Source organism: Aphelocoma coerulescens, chromosome 15, assembly GCF_041296385.1.
Source record: "Aphelocoma coerulescens isolate FSJ_1873_10779 chromosome 15, UR_Acoe_1.0, whole genome shotgun sequence".
In the NCBI taxonomy this organism is placed as follows: Eukaryota; Metazoa; Chordata; class Aves; order Passeriformes; family Corvidae; genus Aphelocoma; species Aphelocoma coerulescens.
The window spans coordinates 10,594,554-10,620,694 of record NC_091029.1 but is presented as its reverse complement, the minus strand read 5'-3'; the positions used below and the strand labels follow the sequence as shown (position 1 = coordinate 10,620,694).

General features: G+C 47.9%; 3 protein-coding genes and 1 non-coding gene across 7 annotated transcripts in view; 1 reads left to right on the top strand and 3 right to left on the bottom strand.

Annotated features, from left to right (window-relative positions):
• Window positions 1–527: 527 nt before the first annotated feature.
• LOC138119499 (U4 spliceosomal RNA) lies at window positions 528–668 on the bottom strand. The gene has a single exon (XR_011155524.1). It is a non-coding gene; the product is annotated as a U4 spliceosomal RNA (small nuclear RNA).
• Window positions 669–1,549: 881 nt separating this feature from the next.
• SIRT4 (sirtuin 4) lies at window positions 1,550–10,315 on the top strand. 3 transcript variants are annotated; one of them, XM_069030923.1, is made up of 5 exons: window positions 1,550–2,074; window positions 4,278–4,783; window positions 5,428–5,722; window positions 6,832–7,035; window positions 7,487–10,315. In XM_069030923.1, the coding sequence occupies exons 2-4, from the start codon at window positions 4,284–4,286 to the stop codon at window positions 6,982–6,984; spliced, it is 948 nt and encodes a 315-aa protein (XP_068887024.1). In that variant the 5' UTR covers window positions 1,550–2,074; window positions 4,278–4,283; the 3' UTR covers window positions 6,985–7,035; window positions 7,487–10,315. The 3 variants fall into 3 exon arrangements, with proteins under 3 accessions (XP_068887024.1, XP_068887026.1, XP_068887023.1); XM_069030925.1 differs by lacking the exon at window positions 1,550–2,074 and adding an exon at window positions 2,081–2,328 and having other exon boundaries at window positions 6,832–6,911; XM_069030922.1 differs by lacking the exon at window positions 1,550–2,074 and adding an exon at window positions 2,081–2,328.
• Window positions 10,316–15,143: 4,828 nt separating this feature from the next.
• PLA2G1B (phospholipase A2 group IB) lies at window positions 15,144–17,072 on the bottom strand. Its single transcript, XM_069030921.1, has 4 exons — window positions 17,010–17,072; window positions 16,776–16,935; window positions 15,926–16,053; window positions 15,144–15,322 (listed from the first exon to the last, which is right to left on the bottom strand). The coding sequence occupies exons 1-4, from the start codon at window positions 17,041–17,043 to the stop codon at window positions 15,201–15,203; spliced, it is 444 nt and encodes a 147-aa protein (XP_068887022.1). The 5' UTR covers window positions 17,044–17,072; the 3' UTR covers window positions 15,144–15,200.
• A 2,282-nt stretch (window positions 17,073–19,354) lies between these two features.
• MSI1 (musashi RNA binding protein 1) overlaps window positions 19,355–26,141 on the bottom strand; it is a 30,280-nt gene continuing 23,493 nt past the window's right edge. For both annotated transcript variants that reach the window (XM_069030773.1, XM_069030774.1), the window contains 4 exons: window positions 23,351–23,419; window positions 23,072–23,226; window positions 22,525–22,590; window positions 19,355–21,590 (listed from right to left, as the gene is read on the bottom strand). In XM_069030773.1, the coding sequence (XP_068886874.1) occupies window positions 22,549–22,590; window positions 23,072–23,226; window positions 23,351–23,419 (266 nt within the window). In that variant the 3' untranslated portion in view covers window positions 19,355–21,590; window positions 22,525–22,548. The remainder of the gene's footprint in view (window positions 21,591–22,524; window positions 22,591–23,071; window positions 23,227–23,350; window positions 23,420–26,141) is intronic.

Below are 26,141 nucleotides of genomic sequence, written 5' to 3'. Positions count from 1 at the left end.
CTGCGCTCCCCCATCAGTGCCCCTTGCCCGCCCCGCGCTCCCTGTGCCCCGCCGGGACCAGGGCGCTCCGTTCTGCCTCCGTTCTGGGCCCCCGTTAGACCCGCGAAGGCTGCTGGGAGGGAATATGCAAAGTAAGCGTGACGTCACTTCGGCCAGAGCCGCGCGGAACGAGGGGGGCCCTCCGCCCCCGCGCGCCCTCAGGGCATCCCCGCCCTCGCACCCCCGGGCCGTGAGCTCGAGCCAGCCCGGAGCGGCCACCGCCGTCGGTGAGCCCCACCCCAGTACGACTCTTTCCCGAGCATCTCCACTGCCTGCTCCAGCGAAAAGACAGGGTTTAATAAATTGAGCGCGCTTTTAGATAAAGAGTTCGGTTCCTTTTTCTTTCAGAGGTGCTGCAGGAGGAATGGATCAGTGCAATTAGAAGCGGAAGAATCTAGGTATTAGAGAACCCGCACGTGAGAGCACACCCTCCAAAAAAGAATGCCTCTCATTTTTCCTGTGTCTGTCTTTAAACCACAACAAACCTGCCTGTGAAGAGGCTCTCAAAAATTGCCAGTGTCGACTGTATTTCAAGTCGTCACGGCGGAGCATTGGGAAAAGTTTTCAACTAGCAATAACCGCGCCTCGGATAAACCTCACTGGCTACGGTACTGCCACTGCGCAAAGATAACGGCAATTCGCGCCCTCCCGGCCCCACGGCCGCCGCGCCCCCGCTGCGCTCACAGCGTGTGGGCACGATCCTGCTGGCGCCCGCCCGAGCCCCCTCCCCACAGCCTGCGCAACGCTGGGGTGGCCAGGGATGGACCGAGAGGCGACGGAGGAATGGACCGGGAGACGGTGGCACCACCGGGACCCGCGGAGGTTGCCGGGAGGGCACTATGGTAATGAGCGTCAGGGAAGGCGCTGCTCCAACCGGGGACATTGGCCCAAAATCCCGGGAGGGAGTGCACGGAACGGGAGGTGGAGGGGCACTCTCGGGGAACACCAGGGAGAAACGGGGTCTGGAGGTGCCACCTGCCCTCGCCACCCTGGTACAAAGCAAAGTCATCATCCAACAGTTTAAAACACGTTTAAACTCCTAAAGTATAAATCACTGAAAGTCATTTAGATTCACGAAGCTGCCAAAAAGAGGTTCGCATTCCACACCTCTGCCCAGGGGCAGAAGGACAGGCAGGGTGGCACTGCACACCGAGCGAGCAGGATACACTTCTTCCTTGTGTACAAAATTACACGCTGCTACACAGAGGCTCGGGCTCACCTGGGTTTTGAAATAACTGTAAGAGACAAGAAAAATGGATTAAAACTTTTGCAATGTTTTGAACTGTTTAGCAAGAGTTTTTTGGTGAATGCATTTGAAAAGCAGTCCAAATGTTTAGAAAGAGCCCATTGTCTGTAAGACAGCTGAGCATCCAGTGCACCAGGCTGCTACCTTGGAGCAGTCTGGCCTTTCTCAATTTATTTGTTCCTCAGAAAAATAAGTCTCATTTGAATAAAAACAAACAAAACCCAAAGCCAAATGCAAACTCTTTATTGCCAGGCAAACTGTACAAATTACCAGGTGATTATTGAGACTGAAACCCGCACAAAGCAGAGAGGCATGATCAGTTCCAGCCAGAGTGCAGAGTCAGCAGCAGACAGGTTGGCACTGTCCCAATTCCCCAGCTAGAAGAGATGCCTTTAGCACCCATCAGTGGATTTTTCTTCCATTATTTTAGTCACATTTTAAGCCTAAAACCTGTTAGTTAAAAGAAAATGCATCTTTTATACGGACAAACATCTACAATGCATTTTATCAACGCTATCACATGCATTTGTATCAAATTAAATCGGATTTTAATTTTATACGTGAGGGCTGTTATGAAGTTCTCAGCGTTTTCAAGTTGACTCAAGTGTTAGGATGTTGGGAACACTTTCGTTCCCACTCTCCCCTCTAAACCCCCGCCTTGACGCATGGGAGTTGTAGTCTTTGTGTTTAGGGCTTGTTCTTTCCCCGTGAACTACATTTCCCAGAGGGCTCCCCTTCCGGCAGGCCAGCCTTGTCCTTCCGCGGCCAGGCACGGCAGCACCACGAAAGGTGAGTTTTCAGCGTTATTCACCGTATCTCTCTTATTTCATTAGACGGGTTCGGTTCGGCTGTCACCGATAATGCTCCGCCATTATCACAGCACAAGAGACACGTGGGAGTGCAGATGACGTGGGAGTCCCTTTGGATTTGTGGCCTGTAGCCGTTTGTAGGATCCTGTTTATCTTCTACCTTAATCTTGCCTGATCTTTTTCTGTGGAGCATCTTGGGTGTGTGCTAAAAACAAACTCTAGCCTCAGATCTCCGTAAGTACATTTAAAGAGTTTCACTTATGTACAGTAATTTTTTTTTTAAATCTGAGCACTTTCATTTTAAAAGCAGCTTTGTATTTGACAGGTAATATTCTGTCCTTTAATTTTCTCTCTTTCATAGCCCTTACCTGGTTCACAGCAGCTTTCAAATGTATCTGTAATTTTTGATTTTTCTCTCCTGTGGGCCAAGCCCTATTACATTTCCATTACATTTCCCCTCTGAACATTTCCTTCTGAGAGATCTTTTGATGATAAGGAGCAGGAATTAAGAGTTTTCATCAGTTAAAGCAATTTAATTACCATCAAACTGGCTTAAGAGTCTGTGGGGAGCATCATGACACAAGTTGCTCTCAAAGCAAATTAGTTTATCAGGAGACTTTGTCCCTTCTAATTAATTCATATTGGAAATTAAACCTCTTCAGAGAGAATGCCCAACACAACTCCTGCTAAACAGCAAAACAAAGCAAAAATCATTGCAACCAGAATCACTGCTTAGATACAAAAAGTAATTCAGACTATGGAGTCTGTCCAATCTCCCCTGCATTTCAGCTGATGATGACAAAAAGCCTTGAGAACTGAAGACTAACTGAGCCAAATCTACTCTTTGCCACTAGCATGAATTTAGCATCACAATACTTAGAGCTGAACACCTAAACCTCAGATGTATCTAAGCCCCCAGTTGCCCCCAAGTACTAGGTCTTACAGTAAATGGAGCAATATTTAAATACATCTGAAGTTTAGGTGTTCAGGAGATCGTCCCCTTTTATCAGTAAATAAAATTCTTCCTCCATCTTCCACATCCTGTACAAGCCCCCTTGCTTAGGGAGATTTAAGGAGGCAGAAATACCAGTCAATTCTCAGGACCGTTGCTTTCAAAGCTTTTTTACATTGTTTGCAAAACCATAGAGAGGCCCAGAAAAAATAGTTCTAAAATAGTGAAATAGAGAAAGAACTGCAGACTGCTAGAAAGCCCAAACAAAATCAAAGTCCAAGCCCATCCACTTGTGTCTCAACAGGTCCTGCACACAGTTCCAGGCTACTTAATCAGCAAAGCCATGCTGCCCATCCCCAGCAGGGCATGTCATTCCTCCCTTAAAGCAGGGTATCCCTCCCATTCCTACCTGCCAGGCAGTTCCTTCTGCCCCCCACACTTTGAATGATCTGTTCTCTCTCAGAAAGCCCCTGTTGTGGAAGCAAAGCAGTACCTCTCCATCTCCCCACTGACTCTGGGGAGGTGGCACCCACAAAAGAGGAGGTGCCAGAGGCATTTAGACAGTGTAGACAGTGCCCTCATCATCTTCAGTCCCATTTCAAGGCCTGTTCTGCACCAGGCCTTTCTAAAGAAAAAAAACCAAAAAAAACATAACCGAAACACACTCCTTGACAGGAGTAACTCCAGTCAAGGCCTTTGTCAGGAAAAAACAATATTTCAAGGTTGTTTTTCTCTCCATTCCTACAACATATGTAAAGGATGGGGTAAATAAAAAAGACTGATTTGGAGCAGGCAGAATCTTAAAAATATAGAGCAAGGGTCTCTTCTGAGGAGAGACCAGCCAGTGCCTTTGGGGTGAGGTGCTTGGCCTTCCTGCCATTTCCTTTCTGGCCAGCTACACATACCTGGGAAAGGCTTTGCATGCACAGGTCTTTCTGGGCTCTTTACAAGTTCTCTTAGGTAGCCATCCTTTACACCAGGATAGAACAGCAGGAACCCTGCAAGTCAGGGCTGTTAACTTTGTGCTCAGTGTTCCCCTCTGCCAAAGGAACATACTGTCCTTGGATGGTGGACTTTAGTTAATGTTTCCAAAATAATTTGGTTTTTTTTACCAAAAAGAGAGCAAAGAATACTTATCAGCATAATTTTCTAGAGAATTCCAAGAAAATGGCATTAAGAACATACTTTTTACTTTCTTTTACCTGCCATGTGTTCTGTTCTTGCCTTTTAGCTGAACATGTTCTCTGCCAGGAAGTGTTCTGGAGTTTTCAGAGCCATCAGACTGCATCATTTCAGATCCCATTCTGTATCCAGAGCCTCTCCAAACTTGACTTTCGTGCCAGCCTGTCTTCCCCCAGATCCTGTGGAAGTGGAGGAGCTGCAGCGCTTTGTTTCTAACTCCAAGAGGCTGTTTGTAATGACTGGAGCTGGAATCTCGACTGAGTCAGGGATCCCAGATTACCGCTCTGAGGGTGTTGGGCTCTATGCCAGGACAGACAGACAGCCCGTCCAGCATGCCGAGTTCATCTGCAGTGCCAGTGCCCGGCAGCGCTACTGGGCAAGGAACTTCGTGGGCTGGCCCCAGTTCTCCTTGCACCAGCCAAACAAGGCACACCTGGTACTAAGAGACTGGGAGAAGCTGGGCAAGCTTCACTGGCTGGTGACCCAGAACGTGGATGCCCTTCACACCAAAGCTGGGAGCCAGCGCATGACGGAGCTGCACGGCTGCACACACAGGTACAGCTGCTGGCACAGGGGGGTTGGTCAGTGGGTGACTGACAGGCAGCTGCAGTGTCAGCTGCTGAGAAAGGAGGCAAAATGTCCATGCTATGTTCCTGGAGATGACACGCACAAAGGTGGTGTTGGGCTGGGGTGGAGGAAAAGATCACAACCCAGTGCTGTTCAGAGCACGGTATTTAAGAAACATGACCCCCACTCCATTTTTGGGAAGCGTTATTTGGATCACTTTCCTTGAAGCTTGCATCCATTTCCCCTTTGCTTGGTACAGCGAATGTCCTCTTAGTAAAGAGAACAAGGGGATCATGAGGATGCAAGGATTATCCACTTTAAGAAGAGTGGATAGTGCCAGAATTGCATGGGATACATGGACTGGAGAAGGGCCATCGACAGCCTGGCTGGGATCACCCAAAATTTCCAGATGTAAAAGCACATGCTGAGAGAGGATGTACAGCAGGACTCAAAGCACTTCCTCTAGAGCATTCCTACAAAGCAACAATCAGAGGCAGAAAGACATCTCCTGACCTGTACTATTTGGTAAATAAATTTGGAAAATCATTACAGGCCTCCTAAGGAACGAGGTAAAGTCTCCAGATCCTCAGCTGACACGAAACTCTCCATTAAGACTTTGCTCTGAATTTCAGGGTTTTCTGCTTGGCCTGTGGAGACCGAATCTCGCGTTCTGAGCTCCAGGAGCACTTTGAAACTCTGAATCCTACTTGGAAGGCTGAAGCGTTTGGTGTGGCTCCTGATGGGGATGTCTTCCTGACGGACGAGCAGGTGCACAATTTCCAAGTCCCAGCCTGCCATAAATGTGGTGGAATTCTGAAGCCTGATGTGACCTTCTTTGGAGACACAGTGAGTCAGGAAAAAGTCCGTTTTGTACACCAACGCCTGGCAGAATCAGACTCCATGCTGGTAGCAGGATCCTCTATGCAAGTAAGTAGGTCTGCCTCCCAAACTGCATTCCTGCTTCTCTGCTACTCTGCCTGCAATGATCCTTGGTCCCACAATTTAGGACTACAAACGGCTTGTGGATCAGATCAGCCTTTGCAGAGCTTCTTTGTATTTTATTTTTACTGTGGTTGGAATCTGGCTTTATGGGTGACCTGTTTGGGCTTCCCTGTCATTCTGTTGCCAGTCTGCTTCATGCTGCTGTAAATAACTCCATTCAGACCTCTCTCTGCTGCCTCCTCCATCAGGTCACAATTGTCCATGAAGGCAAGATACCTGAAAAATTCATTCCTCACTTTTTTTTTGCCTGAAATTTTTAGCCTTTGGTAGTTTTTTAGGCTTCATGGCACACTGTGTAGAGTACCAGATTTTAGGACCTCTCATTCCTTATTAAATTATAAGAGAGCTGAAATATCTCTGCTGCTTGGGGTTGTCCTTTGTATCAGGATGTGTTTTCTCCACTAGCCTCTTATCTATAAGGTAAGGTAGCTAAACAACAGGGGTTTCTAAACCCATAGAAGCTTTTGTAGTAGTGTTTGTATAAGATAGAACTTGTTCCTGGAAAAATATATTACATTAAAAAAACCTTATTCTAACACCTCTCAGAAGGAGATAAAACCAAGGCTGCCTGATTGTGATTCTCTTGGCTTCAGGATATTGGATACAAATTCCTTGAGCTTGCACTTCTTAAGCTTATAATCCTCTGTACAGGAATGATTGAAATGCCTTAGGTTCGTTCTTGTACTACCTAAGCTGGGCCATGCAAGAACCATCAAAGTGCAACATTTAAGTACCTATGATAACTAACAAAAACTGCTGCAGAGATTTACTAAAAGACAAGGACATTTTCCTTCAGTGTGCTCTGAAGTTTCAGTTTCTATGAAATTGCAAATCCTTCACTGACAGAGGGTAAAAGCTGTTCTTTTTTGTGCACTCCTGAACGAAGACATTTCCTACCTGAGCTCAGTGCAGCTGCCTAACACAGCATGTATATACAGTCTTTTTCCCAGTGCCAAGAGCAACTATTTCATTCCTTTCTGTAACTCTTCTTTTGCCTAAGCTACCAGTAATTTTGTCTTCTGGTACTCCTGCAGGTATACTCTGGTTACAGGTTTGCTCTTGCTGCCCGGGAGAAGAAGCTGCCAATTGCAGTCCTTAACATTGGGCCCACCAGGTTAGATCACTTTGCATCTTTAAAGCTGAATTCCCGCTGTGGAGAGCTGCTGCCCTTAATTGTTTGCACATGATCCAATCAGCTGAGCTTCAGTAGCTATCAGGATTAAAGTTATTTTTACAAGGTGAGTAGCTTCTCTGGTCAGTCACCTTACAGGGTAAGAATATGGGTTCCTGGCAAATGCTGAGGCTGAGATGTGCTGACTGACAAAATGTTCCCAAACTGTGCACCAAAAGGTGGCTGTAAATTTTAATCTGTAACTGGTCTGTTCTGATGGGCCATGATACCATTTCCCATGATGTTAAACAAAAAACATACTAAGTGCTAGCACTCCCAGAGGATTGGGTAGGAGTAGCCAGAAAACTCAATAGTGTAGAATTCTAATCCATTTGTTACTATCAGGAAACTACAGGATCACCTGTAGTTCCAGAGAACCTGATCACTGCTGTTGCCTTTGCAATTGACCATTCAAAAGCTGTTCCTGATTGAATTGGTCCAGCTAATCCTAATCAAGCACTGCTGTTTAAAGTAATCAGTTCAATCGATAAAGCAGCTTCTTTCTTCCTCTCTTGCAGGACTCATCTCAGAAAGGGGAAAACTCCAATCTAAGAGGCAAGGTGTGAGATCTAGTGCACACCCACTGAGGGCACCAGGAGAGGGCAGCAAGCCTTGCACATGTCAGCCTTACCAGTTCTCTCCATTGAAACCATCTCCACTTACCCGGAAACAGAATGATGATGGAAAAAAAAGTACTTTTCTGCCTTACCTTGCCAATGTAAACAGTGCCTTTTCATTCACTGGGGCAGGATAACTAGACTACCGTATCCGAGGTCAAAATACCTTTCTTATAATTGTCCCCAGAGGAGAAGTGGGGACGGGGATTCTGAGGCTATAGCACAGGAGGGCAATGTGGGAAACCAGAACACTGCTGAGGGATCTAATGTCACTGGTGGGATACTGTAGAGTGTGCAAAGAGGAAAAGGAGACAAGAGGAACTGCAGTTGTCATGTAAAAGAAAAAGGGTTCAAAATAGAAGCTGGACAAGAACAGTGCTCTCGTAACAGATTAATTGGAAGCACAGGCTATAAGGTTGACGTCTTCCAGCAAGGAGGGGAAGTCAGCATTTCTCTCAACTGTCAGTTGATGAGCTAAACTGCTTCCTATTTGAATCCTTTAAAAATTATTGTTGAGGTGCCAGAGCAGTTACGTTAAGCTAATCTGACCAGCACTACTTTCAGTGAGGTGGCTACATTTTCCAGAATCCATTTTTTGAAGATGTTATTTAATTAATGAATAGCTAAGGAATCAAGTAAAATTGTTTACAAGATTGAGACTACTTGCATAGTAATTTTCTCTCCCTCCTATGATTTATTTAAGTACATTCTCAGTAGCCAGTTTAGATTCAATTTTTACATTGCAAAAATGCAGGATGTAATTACTAGCAGCTGATGAATTAAGAGAGAAATACAATTAAATCTGTACAATAGGTCTCCCTCAGGAGGTAATCTCTATTGATAGGTGCAATTTCCACTCTCCTAACAGGAGAGCCATCACTACTGGGTAGTGATTTTTTGTTGATCCTTAGGGTGGTATTGTAAGCCATATCAAACCATTTACAGAGTAAAATACAGAACCTGGCACAAACTAGAGCACTAAATTTTTGACCCGACCTTCTGCATGAATCTACCACTCCCCTTCTAGCTTTGAGGGATTTAATTGTCAGGGTTGCCCAAGTGCCCCCTCCTACTCTCCAAGTAACATGTCCTGTACTAATATTTTGACAAGAACTATAACAAGCAGTTGGAAACAAGGATGCCAGAGTCATCTGCTAAAAGGTCAAGTAGCAAAGCAAGGACAGCTGACCAGAGGATGCAAAGTTCATTTTTGCTTTGTTGTTGGTTCAAATCCATGCCAGGAAGGAGCAAATAAAGCACAGAATCAAAGGGGTACATAAGACATCCAATTTCTGCAGAAGGTAGAGGGCACTAAGATGCTTAACATGTGTCGGGGTCCCTCCCCCCGCCATGTAGCCCTGAGGGGAGACACGGGGTTTCCCTGCCCCTGGTCAGCCTCGTTCCCCATTGGTTGGTTTGTGTTCCCCTGCGCGGGCAAAGGACCTCGGGTCCCGGACTGTAGCAGTTCCTTGGCAGAGCCCGGCCATGCGGCTGGGGAAATAAACATCTCTGAAACATCTAGCAAGAATCCGTCCATATATATTTCTTTTCCACGGGACTCCTGGTTTGATATAGGCGTGTTACAGTATCCCCACTGCAACAAAATGGTGGAGAATGCGGGCAGAACGATCCCCGCTCCCTAAGCGACTGATTTGTGTGAGTAAACCCTAGAAACTTTGGATTCCTCTTCTTGCTTTTGTTTTGCTATTCCATATCTAAACTATGGAGGAACCGTGGGAAGACTCTTGGCTTTCAGAGCCGCATATGGACATTTATCTTAAAATGATTCTTGAACAACGATTTGTAAATTTTAGCTTGATTCAAGCTGAAAAAGAACTGAAACACTTCCTGGCATGGTTGTTTAAGAACTTTTTCTATGTTTCTTGGGATTTAATTCTTACCAAGGGCTTTTGGAAGACCGTTTGGACCCAGTTAATATTTGAGTCAAAATATATGCTGATGGAAGAATATTTTCGTGAATATTATTTAATAACCGAGACTGTTGAGCAATGTCAGCTGTGTCCTGGCGAAGGGAAGCCTGGCTCAGGGACCGTGCGACCCAGGCCACGTGCACCAAGTGCTCTGCGAGCAGCAGTGAGGCAATTCCCGCGCGCGGGCGGAGCCACGCGAGCCGCAGTGTCAGCAGCAGAGCGAGGCGCGGCAGGAGTGGTGGGACCCGGCAGTGCCCGCCTGGCCCCGCGCAGTGCGTGGTGGAGCAAGCCCCGTGAGCGCCCGAACGAGAGGGGCGGCGTGCGGGCAGCGGCTGGCAGCGATGGAGCGGAGCCATGCCCAGCCGAAACGCGTGCTGGAGCAGAGTGCGGAGGGGTCATCGCTCAGGGACCCGGCCGAGATGCAGAGCCTGGCAGCGGCAGCAAAGCTGCGGCCAGAGGAGGCGACGCACGGAGAACGGAGCGGCACGGCCCGGCCCGGCCCGCGCGGCCCCGAACGCGACCCTGGGAAAAGCCCACAGGCACCAGCAGCCCCGACAATTCCAACACGGGAGCGACCGAAAGAGAGAGCAAAGACACAGTGAGACAGAAAACAGCAGCCACTCGGAAAAAGGAAAAGACCATAGTAGCTAAGATCTTAGGGACAGTGAAATGGTATAATGTTAAACAAAATTATGGTTTTATAACAAGATGTGATAACCAGCAAGACATATTCGTGCATAGAACTGCTATTAAAAAGAATAACCCTGAAAAATGCATCCCAAGCTTGGGAGATGGAGAGGTGGTGGAATTCAAAATCATACAAGGTAGAAAAGGGTTACAAGCATCGCAGGTCACTGGGCCTGATGGTGTTCCTGTGAAAGGCAGTATATATGCAAAAAATCGTAGTCATGTTAGACAATATCTCCATTGTAAACCCCCCCTACAGTCTCCCTTTCCTAATCCCACCTTTCCCTTTTACCCTATGTCCTATTACCCCCAGTGTATTCCTAATCCGTTTTTCACCCCATGGCTTCCTTATACAATTCCATTTCCCTACAATTCCTCTCCGATGCCGATGGGGGGATGAAAAGGGGAAGAGATTGAACCCTCTCCTGCCTCAGTTTCCCCACAGGCATGTCCAGAGAGTTCTGTCTCCCTTCTGTCAGCCGTAGGATGTTCCGCAGAATCTGTTTGGACATCTGGGGACTCAGGAGGGTGGCTTGTTTTGTTTTGAGGCTGTTCTTGTTATGTTTATCCAGTTGTCTTCATTCTCCTTTTATTAAAATAAAACGGGTGAAATGTCGGGGTCCCTCCCCCCGCCATGTAGCCCTGGGAGCCCTGAGGGAGGCACGGGGTTTCCCTGCCCCTGGTCAGCCTCGTTCCCCATTGGTTGGTTTGTGTTTCCTGCGCGGGCAAAGGACCTCAGGTCCCGGACTGTAGCAGTTCCTCGGCAGAGCCCGGCCATGCGGCTGGGGAAATAAACATCTCTGAAACATCTAGCAAGAATCCGTCCGTATATATTTCTTTTCCACGGGACTCCTGGTTTGATATAGGCGTGTTACAGTATCCCCACTGCAACAAACATGTTTCAAGATTTGGCTGTATTGGGTTAGAGGGGAGAGAGCTTCACTTAGAAGCCAAGCAAGAACAGTTCGGGACTCCCACCTGCCTTCTGCTCTCATTGAATGGTGACTCCCTATTCCGGTGACTCCACATTCCAGTGATTCAGGTGTCTGCTGTTTGGCAGTAAACAAAGCTCACAGATGTCACTCCATCTTTAGCTGCCCTGTCCATAGTACAGCTGTCCCACTAACCAACGCTATTGCAGAAATCATGCCTAAAGCACAGCAGAATCTCCACATACACCACATTTTCATATAGGGTTTTCCCTGTAAGAAGAGACACTGATGCCTCCTCAGCAGAGGAACTGGGGCTGAGCTTCTCACTGTCCACATCATCTTCTCCCCCTCCTTGAAACTTGCGTGACATTGGTGTGTCAAAACCAGAGGGTGCAGGTTCAGTGCCAGTAGAGCATTTTGAGAAGGTGTGGGAACATTGTCAAGCAGTCTAAAACAAGTCTTGGAATGAGTTCTGTGACAGGTAACTAAACATCCCACATCTACCCCTGCCTTTTCTCTAGTTCTGCAGGCCTATGGGAGAGGAGTCAGGTGTCTCTTCAGCATCACTATCAGAGGAGTCATTACCCCAACTTGACACTGATCATACTTTTAAGCCACCAGGACAATGGCTTGCAATAAATGAACATTACAGTAAATTTCCCATGCGTGGTTTATTACTACATGTTAATGAGCATATCTACAACTATATGAGGCTGAGATGAAGAAGTTCCTTCTTTTTTGTGTTAAGTTGATCCAGCACTACTAAAATTGACGTTTTTAGAGCAGGATCAGAGCACTTCACTTCTTACCTTGTTCCCCAAAATACCATTAAAAATTTGGTCACATGAGAAATGCCTGAGAGAGCCTAAAATTCCTACACCAAAAGCTGTGACATGAAATTAGCTGAACCAACAGCTTTTGCTCTTCCCTTTTTCTTACAGCTGTTTCTCCTGAAGCTTGGATAGAGGAGCTGAGAGTAACTTATAATGGATTTTTCTTCTGCTCCTCTGACAGTGGGGTTAGAGTTACCCAAAGCAAATAAAAGTTACTTCCTATTTGGCAAATCTTGTCTTTGTTTCTGGGCAAATTCTCAGAGAAAACGGTAATTGAGTTCAGCAGCCTGAGGAAGGTATTTCATATACTGAGCTCCAGTGAGGGCAGCAGAAAATTCAGATGGCCCAGAGGTTTTGGTACCTGTGGTATAAGTGCAGCCTCCCACATCTTATAGTCAGATTGCTCCTACTGACACACCTGCTTGTTCATTACTTCTGGAAAATGACCCAAAATCCAGGGCATGGGGAACTTGGGAGGTTCAGTGGAGTGAAGATGACTAAATCTACCATCTAGAGCATGCTTCTTCCCCTGTGACTGCCTGGGATATCACCCTTTCCCAGCCTTTGCAGTAGAGTCAAGCCAGATGGGCTTAAAACCACTGTTCCAGACTGTTCCTGCAATTCTGTGTGCAGCTCCCTGTCATCTCCCTTCCCACTAAGGAAAGATACCCCAGTACCACTTTCTGCACTTCTTCCCTTCTGCACCACTAACTAAACAATGGCAGAGAAAAAGAGAAGCTGAGCCTGAAGAGGACGAGCAACAGTGCAAGTGTCTCGAATTGGTCTCCAGGCCCAAGCAGAAACTGACACAGGATCATTACCATGAGCAGAGTTGTTTGCTCTCTGCATGTCTCACCTCAGCTGGAGCACTCTTTTTCATCTGTGCAACGCCCATATAGTTAAGAGTAATTCAGCTCTCCCTGCAGAGAGTGAAAAATCTTGGCATAGAAAACAACAATAGAGAAAAGATAGAGACAGACTTCACTTCTGCGGTGTGAGCCCACGCAGCTGCTCTCCCTGCAGCATCTCGCGCACCAGCTGTGGTGCTGTGCAGGGCCTCAGAGCTCCCCCTTGCTGAAAACAGCGATACCTTGTCTTCCAGGGAATTCCTTTCTGGTTTGGAACAGAAAGTACAGGCCAGCATGGCAGAAGGTCTTCACGAACTCCTTGTACTCCCCTACACTGGAAGTTCAAGCAGTCACTAGCCCTGCTCTTACAGTCTTCCCACAACGTTCCTCAAAGTCCTAATGAGCAGCTTTGCTCAACCCCTTCAGCCTCCCCACCTGAGCCATTCATTAGGGCCTAACAGTGCATTATGTGGGAAGGCTCCCTATAGATGGGGGCTGTTTGGATTGTTTGGATTCCCATGCCATCAAAGTGGCATGGGAATGAGAAGCATGATCAAGGGACCAAACATAAGTACAGGCTTATAAAATCCATATGGAGTAAGACAGATATGGAATGAATTTGAGCCTTCATCTCTGAAGGTTTATCTATGGAATGCTAGTGTGCCCTAAATGCTGAATGCCAGGAGTAGATATACTGCTCACCTCAAATCTAGAGTTCCTGTTACAGGCAAAATTCATACTAACAGTTTCTGAAATGCTTCCAATGCACCCCAGCAATATTCCCTACTTGTGATAATACAGCTCAAAAGTGCAGTGTTCCTTCTAGACAGTGATGATATTTTAGTTTTCTTCTCTACAATGAGGTTTATCACAAGGGGATTTAGTAACATTTACTTAGGGGCTTTACTGTTCTACAAACAATAATTTCAGAGAATCTAAGCTAGAGAGTGAGTACAGGAGACCTCATCTTGCTCTTTCAGCCCTAAGAATGACTCGTTTTGGCCATACAATGGGATCTCATACAGGATCCTCAAGATTTCTGTGGAGGACTCCAAGTACTCAATGTTTCCAGAAAATTCATATACACAAACACCCGAGGACAAATAAGCAACAAATACTGGTAAAAAACTAGGACAAAATGCAATTCACTGTCCTTTCTCATTATCATTCTAATGCCCTCAAAGATACATTTACTTTCAGTAGGAAGGCATTGCAAATATCTTCCAATAACATATCAAGACAGCTTCATCCTTCTCCATGTTTCTCATTTCCCAGACCACTCTCAGATCCTTGGGTTTTGCTCTGTTTGGGTACAGTTCATTCTGATGATGAACTGGGGCTCTCCTCATGCCCTGCCAGCAAGCAGAGGTGTGTGTAGACCCTGCCCTGGGAGCTCACCCACACCTCCAAAAGCCTCTGCCAGCAAAACTGGCACCAAGGGTGGGGGTTAGCTTTGGTACAGGACCTTGGCAGGGTTGGAAAAGGGGGGCAGATACTGTCCCTCAGAGGGGCTCCCTGCCTTCCAGGCCAACATTACCTCCTTCTCTCCAGCTCCTAAATGGGAACAGTGTCTCCTTCCCTGCAGCTCCTGACTGGGAACAGCACCGGGCAGGGGAAGGGCTCCCCGGGGTATGCACACAGGAGACCCTCAGGAGAAAGGAGCACCAAACGGCTCAAGACCCTCACGCAGCGATGCCCCGGGGAAGAGGGACCGCTGTGCTCTGGCTAACGCGTGGGCAGCCCGAGGCGAGGGCGGCAGAGGGAAGGCGTGAAGGGCGCCCTCAGGAGTCCCGGGAGGGCGAGGAGCCGCACGAGAGTGAGGGCGGCGGGAGGGTGAAGGCGGCCGTCAGAGTGAGGGCGGGCGAGAGGGATGGCCTGGAGAGTCTCGGGAGAATGAAGGCGGGCGGAAGAGTGCCCTGAGGAGCCCCGGGCGGGCGGGAGGGGAGCGCTGAGCAAGCTCGGGAGGGTAAGGGAGAGAGGGTCGCCCTGAAGAGCCTCAGGAGCGTGAAGCCAGGCAGGGACAGTTGCCCCCAGGCGCCGCGAGAGGGTGAGGGCAGGAAGCCACGGGCCCGCCCTCAGCACCCCAGCTTGCGGGTACCTGAGGGGCGGGCACGCGAGGCCGCGACCAGGTACGCCCCGCCCCTCCCCCGTCCCCACCGCCTCCAAGGGCCAATCAGCGAACGCGGGGACGCCGCAGCGTCACACGGGGCCGTAGCAGAGGGGGCGGGGCCTCCCTCCTTCCCTCTTCCCCTCCTTCTCTCCCCTCATGCCCCGCCCGCTGTCCTTTCCCTTCAGCGCGGCAGTAGGAGGCGGCTACGAGTGCCGGTTTAGGTTATTTATTTGTTTATTTGGTCCTGCGGCCGCCCTGAGGCACATGAGGGCGATTATTTGCAGTATTTCTCGGTGTCCAGCTTCTTGTACTCGGGGTTGTAGGGCGCCTTGGCGAAGCACATGGCAGCGGCGCGGTCGCAGTTGCAGATGAACGTGGCGCACTCCTTGTTCTTGCCTGGAGGAGAGAGAGGAGCGGTCAGAGCCCGCGGCTCCTTTCGCTAGGCGCTGCAGTGACTCGGGCTGGCATTTCTGCTGTCAGGGTGTACTCGTTTCACTATTGCCATCGTTTTGGGAGTGCACAGGTTTCTCCCCACTAGCCCATTGCCCCCAAAGCTGTGTGTTCCAGCCAAGCCGTCTCTCTCTTTGCCCCTTCCTCCCTTCCCTGCAGCCGTATTTGCCAGCCTCTCTGCCCTTTACCTCCGTTCCAGAGCCCTGTAAAGTCTCCACTATTCATCAGAGGTGTCTGGCAGAAGCCGTATAGCAATTCCTAGTTAACATACTGATCTCTTGCATACTGCCATTAGAGGGCCTCCCAGAAAAGTACTCAATACCCTGAAGAGTAGACAGGCTTCCCTATATCCTGCCGTACCATATATCTTCATAAAAATTTAAATTGTGGGCTATATAGAGAATACTCGTTCCAGTGCCTGTGTGAGGTGCCCTCCTTTTAACAACCAGTTCCCCTGGCAAGAACTTGCACTGGTGCGAATGTAGCACAGCCCTGTGCCTTTCTAAGAGAGACTGGAGAACATCTGGAGTGATGTGGAAGTGGACATACTGCTACATGTGATCTGCCCATCAGAGCAGCTGAAGTGGTACAGCTTAGTGTAGGGGTTGTCCAGGAGGAATCTGCAGGACTCCATTTTGTTTGCCTGGGTGTAGCAGTTATCATGTACTTGGCAGCACCTGGGAAATAAGGAGAAAAAGGTTAGAAAATACCAGAATTGCAAGCTCAACTGACCTGTAAGACACACAAATATGCTAGATTTGCTTTGACAAGGCACTAAACAATAAAAAAAAAGATACCCAGTGATAAGAGGGCAGACACAATGGGATAGAGTCGTGCCAGCTCATGGTCCAAGAGGTTCTGGTACATATGTACTTACAGGAGCATCTTCACAATTGTCTGTTGGGCACAGGGAAAGCAAAAGCCAGTGTTTACCCTACACACCCTCTCAGTGCCTGGTAGCTGACAAGCTCTCAGCCAACACAGTCCAAGACCTGGCTGTCAGACTTGTTGTGTCTCTAAATTGCCCATGCCATTTCCTAGCATTTTGCAGTGCAACCCGGCCCTGCACATGTTGATGGTAAAGCACTGGGCAGAGTGTGCAGAGCTGCATCCAGGCTGCTGGCCCAGCACTGCTGCAAAAAAAAAGGCTTGAATGAGCACACTGTGCTGCCATAGAAGAGAAAAGAGGAGTTGCTGTAATTATATTTTATCTTACTAATAAGGCGTCAAGGTGTGATAGTGCACATCCTTTTCCCCTTGAATCCTTCTCTGAGAGAAAGCTGCGTTCACAGCAGCCAGAGAGTTTTGTAAATGTTCACAGGCAGGGCCAGCTGAGATGAAGCTGAACCAGGAAAGTACAAGCAAGGAAAGAGGTTTGTAAAAGCAGAGTCTTATAAACCTGTCGAGCTTGTCCACTGGAGTGCCGGTGCCCCCCAAGCCGCAGTAGCAGCCATAGTCAGCGAAGTCCAGCAGTGGGTAGCTGCCTGGCAGGGTGCATTTGATCATTTTGCGGAACAGCCACACAGCCCGGGGCGAGACCTCAGGGCTAGCTGCGCCCACTGGGGAGAGACACAGAGAGTGCTTAGTGTCAGGTTCAGGGTTACCAGTGCGAGGGGCAAGGGCACTTACACACCTGACAGCAGGAAAAGCAGGGCCAGGAACTTCATTCTCGCAGCACTCGACACAGAGACTGCTGCTAAGGGAAATGAGTCTTTATACAACAGGCTCACCTTGACATGGGTGTGATATAAACCAGCCAATATTTATGTTACTAAATGCAGACTTCTTCCATCAGAGGCTGTGGGCGGCAGGTTGTGGCGTGACCAGTTGAAGGCCAATTGAGTTAAATCCATGAAAGCCAGAAAGGCAAATATTTGCTCTCTAGATTTTTACTATTAAATTCTTGTAGTGCTACTATTAGAAGTCAGCCTGAAAGACCTGGATATTTTTAAGGGCTCTTTACTAAAAAATAATGGCAGTGTGGTAGTTAAGTTGGATGTTTCTGGCACACTAATTAAGCACCTGCCACTAATGCTTGCATCCTCTTTTTACAGTATCCCACTTATCATTAATCCTGTATCTCTCCATGGGTTCTCTTGGCGTAATGCAGAGAATAAGGTACAGGTTGTCCACTCACATCAAATGACCATTTGGCATGAGCTGAACTGAAAAAAAATCAAGCTGTTCTTTACTTTAAAACCACAGAGAAGGAGGTACTACTAGGCAAGAAGCAGGAGCCAGGTGATCTGGAAAACTTCTCTATTTGGCATAAACAAGGAGTAGTATGTGGTTTTATGTGGCCTTAAGCAATTTACACTGGAAATGAACCAGGCTTAGAAGTTTCAACATACACAGCAGACTTCAGTAACTTAGAGCAGTTTCTCTTTCTCCAACACCAATGCAGAACCCAGTTAAGAACCTTTGGTCCTCTATGCCAAGGGATGAGTTGGGAACCTTGAAAGAAGTTAAAAAAAATGGGTAAGAAAAAGCTTCCTGGAATCAGCCTTGGGTAAGTAAAAACATTGCACTCATATTTAGATCCCAGAGGCTCTGGCATTTTCAGGGCTACAGGTTTGGCATTTTTACACACTCAAGATACAGTTCCTAGATGTGTTTGTCAAGTCTGTGTTGATTTCCAAAGCACCAAACTAGCCCTCAGCTTTTAAGAGCAGAGGAGGAGGCAAAGGCCACCTTTCTGCAACAGCCCAATATACCAGAGTGCTCATGCAGGAAACTTTAGGCTCACCACCCACCAGTAGGTTCCAAAAGGAGTGATGAGGACACCTTCCTCCTCATAGGGTCTGAAACTACACCAGGGTACCCACAGTACCCACTGGATGTTGACATACCTGTAGGACATCTAGGTAAAGCTAGACATGGTGCTGAACAACCAGATCAATTCCAACCTTTTTGATCTCTTCAACCGCTCCCATTCTGGGGCTCTCCACTCATGGGTTACCTACAGCCAAACGGATGCTGAGTTGCAGATTTAAGATTCTCAGTGTTCTAACAGAGTATTGAACAAACATTAAAGGCTGATGTAAAGGACAGTCTGTATGCACAGTTAGTTCAGAAAAAATAATTTAGTCTTTGATCTGTGGGCAAATCTGCCAACTTTCCCTTCAATATCTACTTAAGTGCTGTCTTCTATGCTTTTACCATTAAAAAAAAAAAAGTTTTTGTACCTATGAAACTTAGGAATCTGTGGTTCCTTTTTCCTCTTTTCTCAGTATCTGATGTATTACTGATGTTTGCTATAAAATTTCCAGTCAAGTGGCCTTTTAAAATCAGAAATCCACAACTTCCTACATTTTTAGTTCAACAAAAGGATCACCAAGTGTGGGAAAGCAAGCATGTGAGCATTACAAGAGTGCCTCATGAGAAAAATCCCAGCAGGGTAAAGATTTTTTCACCGATGCCATTTTTGGTTTCCCCCAACCTGTGCTGTATACAAAGCCACTGGTCCTCAGTACACTTGTGAGCGCATTTCAACCTCTTAACTGGTTCCAACTTACAGGCTTAAGCCTTAAATTATTTTTAAGACTTTTTTATAAGCCCCATTGCAGAGTTCCCTACTATTCTACACTGTTAAAATTCTCCTTTCTCTCTTTTGTCTGTTAAGGACTTTACTTCCCATCTCCACATTTTACTTTCTTACATCTAGCTTCCTTGGTCCACCACAGTCAATTGAATCCAGGGTATGAGCCAAACTTCTAAGCACCACATTATCTCATTTTCTGAACCTACAAATACTTAAACAAAACCTCTGTAATGTAAAGAGACACAATCTCTACTAAAAAACCAGATCTGCCTCACATTATAAACCGGGCCACTGCCGAAGTGGGGGAGCAGAACAGTGAGTAAGAGACCTGCCTGGGGCTTTTATCCTTGAGGTGGGATGCAACTCCTGCCAAGTCTAAGTTCACCTGAAATCTCCCCCACTGGAAAACCTCGCACCCCCAAATAATGACAGAGAAGGACAGTTTTCAAATAATTTATTAGGAATTTAAAACTGAAATCTGGAAAAAGGGTTACAGGTGTGGAGAGAACAAACATTGGAGTGTAATAACTTACTGGCTTAAAAACACAGCTTTATTTCTTTTAAAAAAATGCCCACCCTGAAACCAGAGCCCCAGCCTCCAGGCAGTGGCTAGAGAGTGACTCACAGCCCAGCAGCAGCACAGCTGGCCCGGGATGTCTGGAGGGGGCACAGAAGCAGCTCAGCGCATACACCAAGAGGGAGGAAAGCGCTGTCTGCAGACCCAAATTTGAAGTATATAGAATAAAAATAAACCCAATAAAATGCAGCTCTTCTTTAATTAGGAAATATTTAAAAAAACAGACATACAGACTCTTGTCTCAGTAACAAAAATTATTGCTTTGTGTTTTCAGTACTGATCTGTTAAGTACCTTCTTAACTGAACAGAACTCTCCAAACGCATCGCTCAGGTCAGGACAAATTCCAGCAGACGGGGGAGAGATGGAAACGAAGAAGGGCCCCAAGGGCCCTCCCAGTCCTTTTCTAAATGCCCATCTCCTTTATAGGGGCTCAGTTTGGGGGAAGAGAGGGAATGATTTTTAAACTTAAGATGAAGCTGTTATTTCCCTGGGAAAAGAGTTTGGCTGCATCTTAATAAAAGGCTTAATCACCCCCCTTAACAAGGTCTTTGGTTCACTGAAATCCAGACCCAAACCTGCCCTGTGTACTCCTGCTGGAGGCCTCCCCTGGCAGAGTGCTGGTTAGCAGGGGCCTGGATCATACCAGGGGAAGCCCCAGCAGGTTCTGGAGAAGGGACCAGATCACCCGCACAGGACAACGGACAAATTCCCACAGTCTTCAGAACACAGAGTAAAGCAAACGGGAAGCTGCAATTCTATAATTCATATAATCCCTGAGAAGCCCTTAACCCGCCCCCAAATCACCACCCTAATGCTTTTCTCCCCTGTTAATGAATCCCCATCCCAGAGCCCTGCCCTTCAGAGAACGACTACCCAAATCTCCCCCTGGCTGACACCCCTTCCGATACCCTCATCTGCGGAGGAGGATCCCCTTTCTCAGGAAATCTTGACGCAAGCGATATTGTTTGGAGAGTGAATTCCTTTCGAAGTAACCAAGACAAGCAATGGCAACAAAGCCCTTTCCCTAAGCCAGCCCAGAGCCGGCGCTACAGAGCCCAGGGATGGAGTCTGTACATCGAGCAATTCAAAGCAGCTTTAACCCGCTCAGCAAAACAGCCGATGGCTGGTACATTTCACTTCCGCCCGCCCCCCCCGCCCCCCTTTCATCTCATCTTACAGTAAAAGGTGTACAAAAAAAGAACAAAGTCCTGTCAGGATTCTGCTGGAGAGTATTGCTCACGCTGTGGCACCAAGTCCAGGACCTGGAGCGGCTCCTTGGAGCCAGGCTGCAGGCAGCAGCCAGGTTCAGCTCACAATATTTACATATTATACAGGAGGAAAAGAAAACCCCACATAAAACTAAACCTAGGAAAAAAAAAATCTTTCAGCTGTAAGGATAGTGTTTTTCACTTAGCAAAATATACATTTGTTTTGTTCCATAGCGATGTCCAACATTTTCGGATCCTTGGAGTTTCACACTTTTCAAAGCCTCACATTTACAAAACAGAAACAATTAAAAACAGTTTCTTTAAAAAAAATAGAAATACAGCAGTTCCTCTCAGCCTTTGCTCTCTGTCTCTTTCTTCCCTTCAGAACTGCATTCTTGTTACATACCGTGCTTTAAAAACACTGACAACAACAACAGTTGAAAATATTCAAAACAGTTTCAAAGCCAAATAAAAATACTCCTCAATGAAAACTACCTAACACAATCACAAAGCCAATTCATAAAATATGTCTACTAGCTCGGGAAAGAGCAAACAACAAAAAGAAGGGGCAGCCCCCAAAAACAATAAAAAAATAAAATAAAAAAATAAAACTAACAGCTAATAAAATAAATAAAAGAAGAATCAGTGGGCTGGGGGCAGGGAGGGGGAAGCGTAAACCGTCGGTGGTTAGTAACAAAGCGAGATGATCTCCTCAGGTTCAGTCCAGTGTGGTCTGGTCAAAGGGAGAGATCGGGCAGGGTGGCAGGAGCCTGGCAGCCAGCCAGCAGTGTGCAGTTTGATTCAAGAGAAAGGTAACCTTGGCTCATCCCCCGAGGCTCACCAGATCCTCCAGCCGCTCGCTGTCCTCGGTTAGGTCACTGGGGAATCTACAGGACACAGCAGGAGAGGGAAGGGACAGGATCTAGAACAACCACAGCTTTCCTCCTGGGGTTTTCTTCCTGTGTGATCTGACAGTGATCTCAATACCCAAACTTTGCCCCAACACAGTCTTGCTCTGCACATCACTGGGACAGGGCATGGGAGAGACGTTTCCATCTTTAATGGCAACATGCAGGCCTGGGAAACAAGGTCCCACATACCATGTGGCCTGGCCCGTGGGAGGGCTGGGACATAGCAGGGTTCAGCCATTTTCCCAGCACTCAGCTCAGTGCAGCTCTGCCAGGCTGTCATGGGCTCCTGTCCATGGACACTGTTCCCTCCAGTTTTTGCCCTTCTTTTTGAAAAGCTGGTTGTTGAATTTATTTTAAATTTCAAGCCAGCTAACTTCAGTCATATTTGTAAAGCAAACAAAGACTATCCACCAGTTCCCTCTCAGCCCATCCAAGGACCAAAACTAGAACTAATCAGACTTTCCTTCTGCCCTTCCCCCAGGCAGGAGATGAAAAACCTCCCTTCCCAGAGACTGGTCTCAGCAGCAGTGAGAAGAACCAGCTGCATGGTGGAGGCTTCCCCAGCCACACAGAAGAGCCAAGCTTTTCTCTTAGGATCACCACTGGGTTGTGACTCTGGCCAACCCTGCAGATGTCTTCTCTTTTTGTCAGTGCTTCATTTTCTTCCTCTTTGTGCCAGACACTAAGACACTCTCCACTCCCAGCCTGGGGAGCATTCAGTAGGAACCCAACCTGCCAAGCCTCTGGTGCAGGAGAGAGCCCCAGGCTGGCCACAGGACTCCTCCCACTGACTGGGCCAGGCCATGGAGCCTCACAGCAACATCCACAGCTTCAGCTGAGAGCCCGAGCACAGGGGTCAGCTCAGAACCTCACTCCTCTCTCTACCTGCTCCTGTTCAAAGCTCTCTTACCTCCTGCCTCCTTGGTCCCCAGCTTCAGTGATACCCATTGGTAAAAGCTGTTGCAATCAAGGGACCCTGTGAAGAAAGAGTTAAAACCCCACTCTTAAACAAAAGAAAAGTGAAGAAGAATTACTAACACGACAAATTCAGTCATGACCCAGATGACAGAGAAACTATTTTCAGTTGGAGGTGCCAGGTCTAAAGAGCACATCACCCTGCAGGATGCTGTGTCAGGGCCAAGACAGACTCTTGGAAAGCCTGAGCTAGATCTGGGAAAGGTCTGGAGATCAGGACCTTGAGTGGTGATCAGGCAGAACCAGCAGAAATCAAGGATGTGAACTCCAAGTGAGCCACTGCACTCTGCACAGTCTGTCTTTGGTCTGGGGCTCAGCAGTGGCACAGCCAATGCTGCAGTGGGTGGTATTTCATAACCAGAAATCAGGCTGTAGGCTGTAGGCTGAGGGGGCTGCCCACTGCTGCTCACCTCCCTCACCATGTGGAGACACAACCCACTCCCCATCTCCCTCCCCCCCCAGAGGGCACAGGGAGCACTCACCCCTAGGCTGTGTCCAAAGCCGGTGCTTGGGGCTGGACTGGCAGCGCTGATGTAACTGCTAACCCCTGAGTCCTGGTTGGCGGCTCCATAAAGCTCTGCCATCGGCCCGGGACTGGTGGTGCCCAGAAACCCACCGGTGCGACTGGGGGTGGAACCTACAGCAGGCAGCAGAACTACATAGTGAAGATCCCAAAAATGCAACCCCATCCCACCCCCCTCCCGCAGCCCCTTGGCAAACCTCCGTGACAAGACCCCCCGCTAGGGAGAAAGTGGAGTTACCTGTCCCTCGCACCACGGCCGCTGCAGCCGCTGCTGCTGCCATTGGTCCATATGCAGTGAGGGGGATTGCTGGAAAAGAAGGAATAGGCATCTCAGGAGCATTGTAGCTACATGGGAAACTCCTTGAAGGCAGCCTTCATTTCCCACCGCAAAATACTGGGCCCACACATACATACTGGCTTAGTGCACCGAGGACATCCAAGGATGACAACAGGAAAATGCATAGCCCTGAATTTATCAGTGTTCTTTTGCACTGCCAGCATCCAGTGGAATGCACGAGCCATGCTCTGTCAAGCCCACACCCCAGAGCAGCCAAAGGCATGGTATGGAAGAGCTGAATGAGAAGTGGGCAATTTCAGATGTATGCTGTCACTACTAAGCTTGCAAGATGCAGTTAATCTGAAGCTACGGATCCAGATTTTGGCAGTAAATGTGGAGAATCGGAAAAGCTCAGGGACAGAAGCTTAACATCCTGAGGCTCAGCCCTTCCTCTGTCTCTTGGTAATATTCTTGAATAACAGCCTCTTTCTATTCTTTAATAGCCTCTTTCTCCCTATTTCTTTGCTCAAGATGTACCATCCTCCTCACACAGAGTTTTGCTCCTGAATTGCTCAAAACCTCATTGTTCATTGTAGAAAAGCAGGAAACATATACCTAGGGAGCAGGAACTAGAAATGGCTTAATTAAAACAGTTAAGTCTTAATTTATATGTAGCAGTTCTAATTCCCAACTCTACTGCCACAGGCATTCAGCCCTCGGGGCAGAAGGCATCTAGCCAGTATGTTTCTCTTTGCCCTTAAAATGACTGGGTCAGCATTTCATGCTTGAATGTGAAATTCACTGTGATTCTGTTTAGAGCACCATAAAAAGAGGTCAGAACAAATCAATCACGTTAAGGCTGAAAGCCAGACTAGCTTATGAGGGAATATTTAGTAGCAGGCACCAGCCTGTTACAAGCAAACGTCATAGGAGGCTTCTATCTGGGTTAGTTGCTCATTACAGACCCTGGGCCAATGCAAGCATGTTGCTGCTTCACATCACCCCCAAAGATGCTGTTCTGGGAAAGAAAGGCTGCTGGCAGCCACTCTCCTGCCCCATCCCTGCTGCAAGTCCCTAACACACGAGTGAATGTGGTTTTACTGAGAAAGGAGGTGAGGTCTTCTCAAAAGCTCCAGTTCTTTTTCCAAGAAAAACCCTTCTTGCCTTTGCAGTCTTACGTACTGAGACACCAGGTTTGTGTTGCAGTGACAAAGCACCTGTGCGTGCATCCCTGGCTGTGCCATCCCCTCCATTTGGTTCCCCTTGCCAAGCCACAAAGTGCAGCCCATGTGTGCTGCAGCCACTTGAAGGCACAAGGGCCCTCGAGCACACAGCTCGCTGCGCCTTCATGGGAGCGGGGGCCCTGCCCTCTGTGGGGCCAACTCCAGCCTATACATGGGAATCGCAGCCGTGGCCCAGCCAAGCGGCTGCGCAGGGCCTGTTTAACAGGAGGTAAGCGTATCGAGGAGGGAAGAATGCCATGATCTCCAGCTGGTATTTCAGAGAGACACTCAGGACTGTAAGCTAATGTGGCATCCAGCCAGGACAGCAGCATTAATAACTTCTTGTTGTGCAAAGCCCTGGTGCACCCTGGCTACCAGTGACAGACAGGTGAGTCACCTCTGCTAGGGAAAGGCACAGGACAGCCGGGGGTGGACATGAAGGGAAAAACACTTCTGCCAAGTCACCAACATTCCTCTACAAATGTGATGGGTTTTGCAGAAAAACACACATGTAAATAAACAACTGGACCCCCCCATCTGCTTTGCTTGCTAATCAGAAGGCTCAAAGGTGCTTATGCAGCTGTATACATGGTGTCACGGAAGGGTTTTGTTAAGAGGGAGACAGGATTTAGTCTTCCCCTACCTCCCTCTGGGAAATTTGTTCATAGGTGGCTGCCAACCTCAGTAGAGAGTCCCTGATGATTAACATAATTTTGTGCCACAGAAACTCCCTTTGAAGCCTGTTTGTACTGCTAATTCCAGAAAAGCTTCCCAGGAAGGTTTTCCATACCCCTTTGCAGAGAAATTCAAGCCCTGAAACAGGTGGGGGGGCAAGGAAGCACTGGGAAGGAGGACCACAGAAATGAGATGGCACACAGGGAGCAGAGTGCTACACAAAGCTGCTTTTCTATGACAAAAACCATGGACAGGACAGAGCTGGGGAAAACACGGCCATGGAGGGGAGAGGAGACAGCAGGAACATCACATAGGGAGAACACACTGCACACACACTGGGAGCTGAGGATCCAGAGGGCATTTGAACTTTGAGGACACTGACAATGATCCTCTGCTCCCATTTTGTTCCACAGCTCCCTACAAGCACTGCAGAACTTTGCGAAGTCCCACCACACTCACTCCTACCTGGGAAGCCTGTGTGGGAGTAGCTGGGGAACTGCACCACCCAGAGAAGGGAAAGCATTCCCTGCAGCCCTTCCTGCCCAGGGAAATGGGATTAGAGTAACCAGGGGTGCATCTACTCCCTCTCCCTCCCCCCAGCACTCCAAATTTCATTCTTGCAACAGCTCAGGTTAAAGCCATTTGTAGACCTGTGGAAGTCACCCTGCTCTCTGCAGTTTCCATATCTGGTTTACATACAGCCTGGGGCAAGGAGCAAAAAATGAGGCAAGCAGCAGGAAAGGACCTGCATGGCCCTTTTCAGAGGCAATGCACATGGCTCTGACTGCCTCTCCATCTTTTCATCTCCAGCTTTCCAGATGAAAGAAGAAGGAAATAAGGCACATTTCCAGTCT

Coding starts and splice junctions, on each gene's coding strand:
- SIRT4 (XM_069030923.1), top strand. CDS start 4,284: ATGTTCTCTGCCAGGAAGTGTTCTGGAGTTTTCAGAGCCATCAGACTG. Junction 4,784..5,427: donor CTGCACGGCTGCACACACAG/GTACAGCTGCTG, acceptor TCTGAATTTCAG/GGTTTTCTGCTTGGCCTGTG. Junction 5,723..6,831: donor TAGCAGGATCCTCTATGCAA/GTAAGTAGGTCT, acceptor GTACTCCTGCAG/GTATACTCTGGTTACAGGTT.
- PLA2G1B (XM_069030921.1), bottom strand. CDS start 17,043: ATGAAGTTCCTGGCCCTGCTTTTCCTGCTGTCAG. Junction 16,054..16,775: donor CCAGTGGACAAGCTCGACAG/GTTTATAAGACT, acceptor CTTATTTCCCAG/GTGCTGCCAAGTACATGATA. Junction 15,323..15,925: donor TGGGCAGATCACATGTAGCA/GTATGTCCACTT, acceptor TCTCTCCTCCAG/GCAAGAACAAGGAGTGCGCC.